Raw genomic sequence first — 10,852 nt, 5'->3', positions numbered from 1 at the left:
AGCACAAAGCAGTTATGAAGCCAAGAAACTCGTTGGATAGACACTTTATTGTGGCTTGTTTGTAGTAAAACATTCAACCCCTCAACATGGGTATCTGTTTTGGTGGCGTTTTTCTAATGGAGACTACAGCATGGTGTTCAAAGCTTTTAGCTTCATTTTACATCAGTCTAGTCAGTGGTTGCCTATAATTTGAGAGTTCAATGAGTTATAGGAAAAAGTCAGGAAATTTTGGTCTTATCCCAAATTAAGGGCTGCAAGATTCGTGACTCATTAGTATAAAGTGCTTATGTTCAGTGCAAAAAGGCAGACTCAGAAGGGCAAGCAGATGCCAGAGGACATTTCCTGGGAGATGGATATGTTCTGTAACTCAAGGAAGTTTTTGAAAAGCCAAACTTTAGCCCAAATGGATTTAGTAGTTTCCTCATAGTCTTTCTCCTCTTTTTTTTTTTGAGACGGAGTTTCACTCTTGTTGCCCAGGCTGGAGTGCAGTGGCGTGATCTTGGCTCACTGCATCCGGGTTCAAGCAATTCTCTTGTCTCAGCTTCCCAAGTAGGTAGGATTATAGGTGCCTGCCACCATGCCCGGCTAATTTTTGTAGTTTTAGTAGAGACGGGGTTTCATCGTATTGTCAGGCTGGTCTCGAACTCCCGACCTTAGGTGATCTGCCTGCCTCAGCCTCCCAAAGTGCCAGGATTACAGGTGTTAGCACCACACCTGGCCATTCTTTCTCCTCTTTAACAGGACCAAAACTTCTCATCTGACAGATGTCCATGAGTTGTTTACTACTAAAAATCTTGGTTCAGAGGGAAATCCACAGGGTTTCTAAGCACCAGAGACACTGACTTCAGCTTCCAGTTTCTGTTTGTCTCAGCATCATGAGTGGGACCAATAGGCTGAGCTCTGGCCAGTGGGAGGTTCAGAGCTGCAGAGCTTTCTTTAGGCCCCTCATTTGCTAATTGAAGTCACTGAGTATGACACACCCTTTCTCAAACAGTGTCATATCTTAGGTGGAAAGACAAGCCAGTGCATATTAAAGAAGCACTTCATCTAGTTTTCCACCAACCGGATGTGATCTATTCATTATACCCTTGTTCTGCTCTGTCCAGAGGCCCAATTCCAAAGCCAACCCTTGATTCCCCCTTCTAAGACAAAGCTAACCCTTGAGTCCCTCTTTTAAGACAGAGAAAAGCAGCACACTCCCTTCTCAATGACCCCACATGTCTGCATATCCATCCTGTGGTCCTGAAGAGACTGAATGGAAGCAGGAGGGAAGAGGAAGCAGCTTCCTAACCAATCGAGGGAGCATGAACAGGATTGCAGGCCAAAGAGGTATAATCGAGCCACTCAGGATCCTGGCCACCATTTCTCTCCCCAGACTCTCAAAGAGGAAGTCACATTCTCTCACCTGCCAACTTTGCAGCAGGGGATTCACAAGAGGCAGCTCTGTGCTTGTGAGCAGCCCCCTGTATCCCTATTTGGATGGTTTGCCTTTCTTTCCCCTCTGGATGAATGTGGTGGAAACCCTCTTGCCTGTGTTAGCCTCGCAGACCTGATCATTTATACACGCACCCACAGCTTTCAAATGCCTGGACCTGAAAACCCTTCTATTCAGACTACCATCCACAGACTCCAGGACTTCTTGTGCTTGGGAGAAGAGACACCTGGAAAACAGGTTTATTCTGCAGGTAGCACTTGCCCCAAAGCCATCTCTGAATTCTGGAAAGTGAAGGAAGGAAAAGAGGGAATCCTTTGGGTGTTGCTCTAATTCTCTGTAAAAGCCCTCTGGGTCAGAGGAGCTACTAAAGCAGGTCCACAGGGAGGGGACTGTACAAACAGGACAACCCGGGTCAAGAACCAAAACGCAGGGAAGGTTTTCAGAGTGGCAAGTCTAAAGTAAAGTGCCTCTTTTCAATGGAGAAGAGTTTCATTTGTTCAGAAATGCTTGGGCGTAAACATGAGTGCACAAGAACATGCACACGTGTGTGCACACACACTCACTCACTCTGAGGTAGAAAGAACTGGCCCTCTCCAGACAAACACACATAGATTCCACAAATTTAGAGAAACATGGCACTTGCGTGAAAGGTCCTATTCTTGCCTGGGAAGGCAAGTAGGGTCCAATCCAGCTCTTTCCAACCTAGGGCAGAGCCATAGAAGTCCCACTCCACAGGAGGAAAGAGGTGGAGGGCATCGCCGTCACTGCTGTTGCTCAGCTCTCAGGCCACGTGTTCCTGGCTCCGCTGCCCAAGGTCATTTCCTGGAGCCTGAGCCATGGGCACTGCGGGGGTGGCTTGTCAGAAGCCACTGGGCACAGATGTCTTGTACAACTGCGTCCCCGCTGCTCTTGGCGGCCTGCTGAACCTGCTGGACGAGGGCTGTGGCCCGTGAGTGTTCTTGCTTTACAGCAATCAAGTAGGCGGAACGTAGTTTGCAACACAGCAGGTAGGCCCGAACCTGGCAGTCAGTTATAAAAGAGACAGCAGAAAGGCATCCATCACTGACAAATCAAGTATACAGAGCTGCAGCAGAAAGCTCAGGCAGACAGATATCACATGTCACCTGCCACATTCATGATGGGATTTGTGCATTTTATGGTACTATAACAAATTTTTAAATATCCCAGAAATAAGCTATAACACTATGTTATTTTATAGGGTAAAAAGTTATTATACATAAGCTAAGAATTTAAAAAAGAAGGCAGGGCAGCAGGCAGTCTGGTCTCTGTCCACTCCCTCCGACACCCTCCTCTTCCTCACTCTCCCAGGCTCTCCGGCTTCTTCTGGGCTTCAGGGCCATTGCTCTCGCCCACAGAGTTGTGAGTATGCAGTTACTTGAGTGATTATGTGATTGATGCCTGTCTCCTTGACCAGACTTTAAGCTTCATGAGGGCAAGAGTAGTGTCTGTTTTTTCCATTCCTTGTCTTCCTGATGCCTAGCACAGGGCCTGGCATATAGTAGGTGTTCAGTGAATATGTATTACAGGAATGACTAAAACATCCATCCTAGAATGGACGCAGAGATCCTCCTCTACTTTTCTGCTTTCAGTCTGCTGGATCTAAAGTTATTTTTCATAATTACAGGAATTTTGGGGAGGAAGACACATACCCACAATTGGAAAAAGTTGAATCGAGGTCTAACCCCACTTAGACCTGATTTGGCTCTGCCTGTTTGGACAGAGGCAGCCATTTCAGGATGTACGTATGTGTGTGTGTATCTCCCAGGATCGCTATCTCAAGAATTCCCAGCTTGGTGGTGACAAGAGTCCCTTCCTTCCTGGCCCTGGTCTCTCCAGCACCCTCTGGATAGCCAGTGCTCTAGGCTAGTGAGCAGAGAGGCCTTCATGAGCTGCCACAGAGCTTCTGCCAGCAGCTGCCTTTCTGCTGCAATAATCCCTGTTGGTTAGTGGAGGGGACTCTTCTTGCTTCCTGTGTCAATGCTCCATCTGTTATTTGTTTTGGTCACTAAAGTCTTTCTTTCCTCTCTAAGCTGAATCACAGATAATCTCCTACAGCTAGACGATATCTGGCATGTTCTGAGGTCACTAAAGTGATCTAGTCCTATGCTGCTTGGGATCCACTTGCTGCCCTAGGATGTCAGCTCTCCCCAGGCCCTCAGCTCTCCTTAGCATCTACATATGCTAAACTAAATACATATCATAAGTTGGCAGGCATAATACCAAGAGAAGAAGGAAATTTTGCCAGAGAGTCTGGAATGGAGCTAAACGAAGCTGTTTTTTGGCAAGACCCCGTGGCCTAAGATCATTTAACTTCATGAGACAGCTGCTGAGAGAAAAATACCTGAAAAAGTAATAAGGACTGTCTCTATTTCAGTGTATGTCTTTCCCAGGAATAGTCTTTGTCCTGTTGAGTGGGAGGCTCAATGAAGGCTTAAGAAAGAACCGCAGTCTGGGAATCAGAGGACCTGGGCGTCTATCCTGGCTGTTGGGGTCTCAGTCTGACTCTAGAAAAGTAATTCTCTACATTTCAGGATGTCAGAATTTCATCCTTTCCAAGAAGCTCATTATGTTACAGAAATAAATGAAGAAAGGTTTAGAACTTGTTCTCCTTAACTCTGGAGACTGAAAGATGCCCAGTAAATTCGGTCCAGGGATTAGCAATACTGCCATGGGAAGCATGTAAGGAGCTCTTTGCCTCACATTAGTTTTCATCACATTAGTTTCATCATTAGCTGAGTCCTCACAGGACTCAGCTGTCAGATAACTTCTCTGCCACTGGACAGGGCAGCTCAGACTGGCTTGACTTTCTTGTGGCCCTCCTGGCCCGGGGCCCTTCCTGCAGACAGCCAGAGGATCACTCCAGTGTTCAGCCACAAATGGGGGCATCTGGCATTTCTGGCATATTCTGCCTGGCATTCTTCCCAAAGGCAACAGGAAACAAAGGTTCATCAATTTCCCAAACAGGGACAAGCTCTTTGGCCCCTGAGGAGAGGTTCATTCTGGAGATCGAGACACTGGTGGATATTGTTGGTCAAAGCATGGGGTGAGGTTTTTTCTTACTGTACCTTTTTCCCTCTAGGATAAAGAGATACCTGCTTACCCTGGGAACCTCATTCCATCAGTCCACCCAAAGATGGAGGTGAGGTGAGGGATTTCCTGGGGCTCTCTGAGAGCATCAGTATAAAATGGAGATTCAAGAGCAGGCTGGGACATGTTTGTCTTGAGGATAAAGCCTAGGACATGTTTGTCTTGGGGACTCATGCAGTCTGTGTTCACCTGCTTCCTATCTATTCCCTCCATTCTATACCCCTATCCAAGCCCCAGCTCCACTTCTGATAATAAAGAAGCTGAGATATGGTTGTATGTAGCTACTGTGGGGAGCAAGGGATAAAGGTGACAAGGCAAGCCTGAGATACTATTCATCAGCATCTCTGGGGTTTGGAGACAATTCTGCTCACCTTGTTGTCATCATTGTGTATTGCCTGGATCAGGCCCTCCAGCTCCTGTACAGAACAGAAACAGCAGTTGTGAGAGGGAGAAGAGTCCCACAGTCTCGGAGCCAGGGCCCAACCCAGCCTGAGCCCAGCCATTCTGACTCCAGAATGAAAATGCCTGCCTGGCTTTTTCTTTTTTTTTTTTTTTTGAAGAGATGGGATCTCACTATGTTGCCAAGGCTAGAGTGCAGTGGCTTTTCACAGGCAGGATCCCACTATTGATAGCACAGGAATTTTAACCTGCTTCATTGCCAACCTGGGCCGGTTCACCCCTCCTTAGGCAACCTGGTGGTCCCCTTCTCCTGGGAAGTCACCAAATTGATCATGAACTTAGTGTAAGCACTAAGTTCTAACTCTAAGTATGTATCGGCATAATACACCACAGTCCAGAACTCCTGAGCTCAAGTGATCCTCCCCACTCAGCCTCCAGAACAGCTGGGATTATAGACATCACACCGAGCTGATTCTTCTTTTTAAACTCAAGTCCTGCTTTAAGAGCAAGAAAGAAAATCTAATTACAACACTAAGCTTCAGAATTTAGGGAGAAGGTACAGTTTCCAAAGGCCTGTCCTCAGCCTTCCCAAATGGATATGGCTCTGTTCACTCCAAAAAGCCACCATGGGAGGACAATTCTGCAGGTAACGGGCTTCAAAGGTCATCTGCTGGCCCACCCTGATCTCCTCTAGAATTGCAGGAAGAAGCTCAACTCCATAGATACTTCCAGGTGCAAATAAAATTACACAATGGGAGGTTGAGGGCCACATTCTGGGTACAGACATCATCTCCATAAATTTTCTTTACAGGGAAGGGTCAATTAGGGTGAGGCCACTATTGCAGAACAGTTCAGAATGATAAAAGGATCTTGTAGAATTTCAGGCACATTCTGGGAAACAGAATGAAGACAGGGATGTGAAAACACTGAAATTGATGGAGGAGCTGAGAGGTACAGGAGGGAGCACACCTGGGGTGGAATTCTCTTGAACGCTTCCAGGCAGTTGAGGAGGATGGTGTCCCCGTCACTTTTGGCTGCCATGCCTGACTCACTGACACACTTGAGCAATTGCCGGATCTCACTGTACTTCTCCTTCTCCACCAACTGGCGGGCAGCTCTGCAGTAGGTCATGGCAGCATCCAGCTGGAAGTCCTTGAACAGAACATGAGGTGATGAGCTTAGGCGCAGGGAACATTAACAGTGGGGAGGGAGGCAGCATTTAACAGCTCTCGCTATGCTTGGTGTAGATAAGCCATATTGATTCACAGTAGAAAACATAACAAACAAAAAGCAGGCTTAAATTCCTCTTTGGAATTAGGTAGATATTTAGGAACCATTCACAAAAACTGCAGCCGTAGTATCTAAAACGGTACATTTCACTTGCTGCGGTGGCACTTACTGAAAATATTCTTATCCAAATCCTAAGACTAGTTCATTTTCTCTCTAATAAGTCTGCTTTTTCTTGAGAAATGGGCTTTGAGGGCTGGTATTTGCTGCCCTGGACACCTGGTGCTCTGTTAAGAGGTAGGCGACTTAGTGGTCAGAAACAGACCCATTAACAGGCCCATTCACTGAGACTCATTTGCTGAAATTGCCAGATAAACACCTTAAACCTGGTCTACGAGAACCCTTATGCCAAAGGGCCTGGACAGAGCTGCCTACCAGGGTATCTGTGTGTGGTGAGCTCTGTCCAACACTGAAAATAGATGGGAAGAAAAACACCTGACTAATCATGTATGAAGCCGTTGATCACTGATACATGCACAATGCATAAATGCCCTGCCTGTCCTAAGCTGCCTGCTGTCAGCTCCTGGGGTATCTGCATGGAGCTGTGGTGGTGGGCAGGTCTGCAGAGACTCTACCCCTCATGGTTTCAATGCCCTGCTACCAGCCCCTGCTCCACTGCCACAAACGCACCTGTGTCCTTTTATGACATGTAACAGAAAACACATTCCTCCAGCCAGCTCCTGTACAGACCGAGGATGGGGAACAGCCCTTGTGGCCAGTGGAAAGCCCTGGCCACCCCTCCAGCCACGCTCCCTGTGAGAAACCCCTCCAGCCATGCTCCCTGTGAGAACGAGCAGTGTTTCTCGGGGAAACAGCTGTGGGGAACTGTCTGAGACCTGGCTCCTGGTGTTTATTTGGTAGCTTTTGATGAATTTGTCATGGGTTACTTGTCTTCTGGCAAAGTGGCCTAGAGTCTTGAATTTGACCCAGGTCTATAATAGTCACCTCCTTGATTTCATCCCTAATGTGCATGTGAATCTGCTTTTCTTGGGATAAGAATTTCCTAAAGAATAATCTCTCACGGAACTGTGGTCAAGTGCTGATTGTCCTCAGTGTGATTTCAGTAATCCAAGTCATACCTGCAGAACACGGAATGCAATGCCAAAACCATCTTCTACATTTTTCCCTCCCAGCATGACCTGAAAAGGAAAGGGAATCATGCTTAAAAAAGTAATAATTACTAGTGTATCCTCTTAACCAAGAATGAAGGCTCCTATTTATTCCATTATTCAACAAATTATTTGTTGAGACCCTGCTAAGTGCCAGGCACTAGTGATACAAGCACGATCAAAACGGACTTGATCACCAGTGTTCTGTAGCTCGTATTGTAGCGGGGAGGCAGACATCACACAAACAACGGAAATAATCACTAAACAACAGCAATTATGATAAGAGTTCAAGAAGATGATGGTAGTCTTCCAGAGGTCCAAAACGCTGCACATACCTTGCAGGCAACATCCATTTTCATGTGGTTATTTCCAAACAGGGTTGGCAGAGGCAAAGTGGTGATCTGAGAGGTCCCAGCACTTTCGCACCGATGCAAGAACCTGGTCACTTCCGTCTGCAGCTGAAGTGTGTTCATGTGCCTGTGGTGACAGGAAATGCATAGTGCAGCCTCACGAGGGGCCCCAGGAGTGAGAGGACTGAGGCCAGAAGACTGAGAAGCCGAATAACATGGTGATGGAAAAGGCAAAAGAAATGATGAAGAGGGAAAAGAGACCCCAAATGCCTTGTGAGCAGTTATGAAAAGAAAAAAAAAAATGGTGGTCTCGTGTCCTGTACAGACTCACAATATTACGGTGCACTGTGGAACCAGATAAGGTCCAGTCATTGAATCAATAAGTATTTATTGAGCACCTATGTACCAGGTCCAATAACAGAGGTCAAGGGAGACATGAGCCCTGCCCTCAGAGTTTATAGGCTAGAAGAGAAATGAATAGTAAACAAACACATAAAATAGTTAGCAATGAAGCCTATGGAAGTAATAAATGGTAGTGGTAGAGCGTTTACTCCAGATGTTGTGTTCTATGCAGAGGGCCTGGCAAGTATAAAAGCTGAGAGGAATTAAGGACTTGGTGTGCTGAGGAGCCCTGAGGAGACCAGGGGTCAACGCTTAGCAAGAAAACAGTAGCAGGAGATAAAGATGGTGACATCAGCAGGGGCCAGAACGTGCAGGACCCTTTTGGCCTACTGCAAGGAGTTTGGAGTGTAGTCTGATTGTAGCTTGTCATGCTAATCCTCCCTCCACTCCCCACTCCCACTATCAGCTCCTCTGCAGGCTTTCCAGGCTTGTACTAGACACTGTCAATCAGGGATGATTCCTTTTAGATTTTTTTTTAATGGTTTGGGGAATGCATAATAGTAGCTTCATCACCAACAGGAACCTGGCCTTTCTGCCTCACACCAAGGGTCCCCTGAACCACCAGCTACCTTGACACATCAGCTGCAGTCATCTTCTTTCTGAAGAAGGCAGTTTTCTTCCTTCCAGAGCTGCGGGATGTTTCTTGGAGGTAGATCTTCAGGTGGTCCTTGGCCTTAAGTAGCCATGAGAGCTTCTCTCCCAGTTCTGTATATGACTTTGCTTTGTGACTGAAGAACCAAATACAGGTCATGGCAGCCCGAACTTGATCCTAGAAGAGAAAAATGAACGTTCAGGTCAAAGTAGATCAGGGGTTTGGAGGGTAGGGTGTAATGAGAATTCTCATCTGATTTCCACCTATGAGACCTCGTTTCCAGCACCCACTCCCACCACCAGCTGAACTGGTATTTTGAGCTCATCACCCCAAGGTCCAAGAGATCCTGAAGTGCACTGACTGGTGGAGTTATTGGGCAGGGCATTCTTCTACCACTGAAGAGATGCTACAAGAAGATATTTCTGATTCTCCACTCAAATTGGCTTTACTTGTACTTTGGCATTAAATAATGCAATTTCTGTCATTTAGTACTGACAATCCTCAGACAGACTGGGAGGAATGTGCTCCTTCTCCCTTCATGCATTTTCTCTAAAAACACTAACTTTTCCATCATTCCTTGTGAATTCTACATTCATGCCTCATGTTTATCTTGAAACTACCATATATTTCCTTTTTTTTTTTTTTTTAACCTATCTATTCCTTGCATTCCGAAGAATGCCATGACTGACAGGATTAAAGTCTGCCTCCAAACTTAGGATGGAAATCCTAATATTATTTAACAATGCTGGAGAGTAGCATGGATTTGCTCTAGGGTCAGCCAAATAGCAAGGCCAGGGACCAATGACAGTCTCGTTTCCTCATCGTGCGCTGCCTCCCCTGCAGGGTGGGGCATCAGTGACAGAGGGAGAAGGCCCGGAGGGGCTGCCATTACCTTCATAAACTGCTGCAGCTCATACAGAATGTGGTAGTAGTTCTTCTTCTGTAAATGTTGGCAGGCAGCAATCAGGTACTTTCCCCAGCTCTCCAAGGTTGGATCAATGGATTCTAGCAAGTTTTCCAAAGTGTGTAGCTTCCCACTTTTATAGCTTGGCTGGAAAATGCCTTCTATAAAAACTTCCGGAGGACTCTCCTGGAGCAGGGCAGGGCGAGAAGTCAGAAGTCTTGAGCCCAGTTCTGGCACTGCCTGGGATCCAGACAGTGATGGACCTTCTTTCTATTGATGGACTTTCAGCATCCTCCCATAGCAGTGTAATCTTTTATGTGTCACAGACACCTTTGAGAATCTCATTCTAGCGACTGCTTCATTTCTCTCCTTCCTTTTACAGCGAAGCCCCTTGACAGAGTTATCCATCCTCACTGTCTCCAATTCCCTCCTGTGATTTTTCTCTTGAACCAACTCTAATCTAGCTTTTGCACCCATAACTTCTGTTGAAACTACTGCTTAGGTCACCAGTGACCACTAAAGTGTAAATCTAACAATTAATTCTTGATCCTCATTTTCTACCTGATTGTTCAGCAGATTTTGACACAGATGGCTTCTTCCTCCTTGAAAAGCCTTTTTTAAAAATAAATTTTTATTTTAATTGAGAAAAACTTCCCTCACCTGGCCTCCAGCACACTGTCCTCTCCAGATTTTCTGTCTAAGTCTCTGGCTGCTCCTTCTCAATTTTCTTAGCTGATCCCTCCCAATCTCCCCAGGGCTTAGGAGGAATCTACACTCTTTTCTATTTATACTCACTTTCTTGGTGATTTCATCCAGGCTCATTACTTAAAATATTGTTGATTTGCTGATGATGCCTAAATCCCCATCTCCAGTTTGTTCATCCCCCTGAACTCCAGAACTTTACATCCAACTTATGTCCAATTGTCTACTCAACATGTCCACTTGGAGATCTAAGTGGACATGTTGAGTAGACAATTGGATACAGTCATCTTAGTCATCTTTTCCCTCACACTCCTCCATCAAATTCATCAGCAAATCCTATTGGCTCCACCATCATGATTACAGCACACAGAATCTGGCCACTTCCCACCACCTCCCTTGGACCACACTGGATCCCACCATCATTGCTTGCCTGGATTATTGCAACAGACTCCTCCCTGGTCTATCAGCTTCCATTTTTACCTCGTCAGTCTAATGCCCACAAAGCCCAAGTGACTCTTGAAACCTCAGCCAGATCACGTTACTCCTCTTGCTCACAGTCTTCCA

The 10,852-nt window shown here is 46.2% G+C and overlaps 1 protein-coding gene across 1 annotated transcript in view; it reads right to left on the bottom strand.

Annotated features, from left to right (window-relative positions):
- Positions 1-1,639: 1,639 nt before the first annotated feature.
- The window catches only part of ZFYVE26 (zinc finger FYVE-type containing 26), a 65,172-nt gene continuing 55,959 nt past the window's right edge, over positions 1,640-10,852 (bottom strand). Inside the window, exons 30-36 of the mRNA XM_032246042.1 lie at positions 9,575-9,772; positions 8,660-8,859; positions 7,674-7,815; positions 7,309-7,368; positions 5,912-6,094; positions 4,915-4,959; positions 1,640-2,454 (exon numbers count right to left, since the gene is read on the bottom strand). Coding sequence (XP_032101933.1) covers positions 2,251-2,454; positions 4,915-4,959; positions 5,912-6,094; positions 7,309-7,368; positions 7,674-7,815; positions 8,660-8,859; positions 9,575-9,772 — 1,032 coding nt within the window. The 3' untranslated portion in view covers positions 1,640-2,250. The remainder of the gene's footprint in view (positions 2,455-4,914; positions 4,960-5,911; positions 6,095-7,308; positions 7,369-7,673; positions 7,816-8,659; positions 8,860-9,574; positions 9,773-10,852) is intronic.

The sequence above is a fragment of the Sapajus apella genome, unplaced genomic scaffold (genome assembly GCF_009761245.1).
Source record: "Sapajus apella isolate SASKATOON/1434 unplaced genomic scaffold, GSC_monkey_1.0 scaffold59, whole genome shotgun sequence".
Lineage (NCBI taxonomy): Eukaryota > Metazoa > Chordata > Mammalia > Primates > Cebidae > Sapajus > Sapajus apella.
The sequence above is the reverse complement of the archived record's forward strand: the minus strand, read 5'-3'. Positions and strand labels throughout refer to the sequence as shown.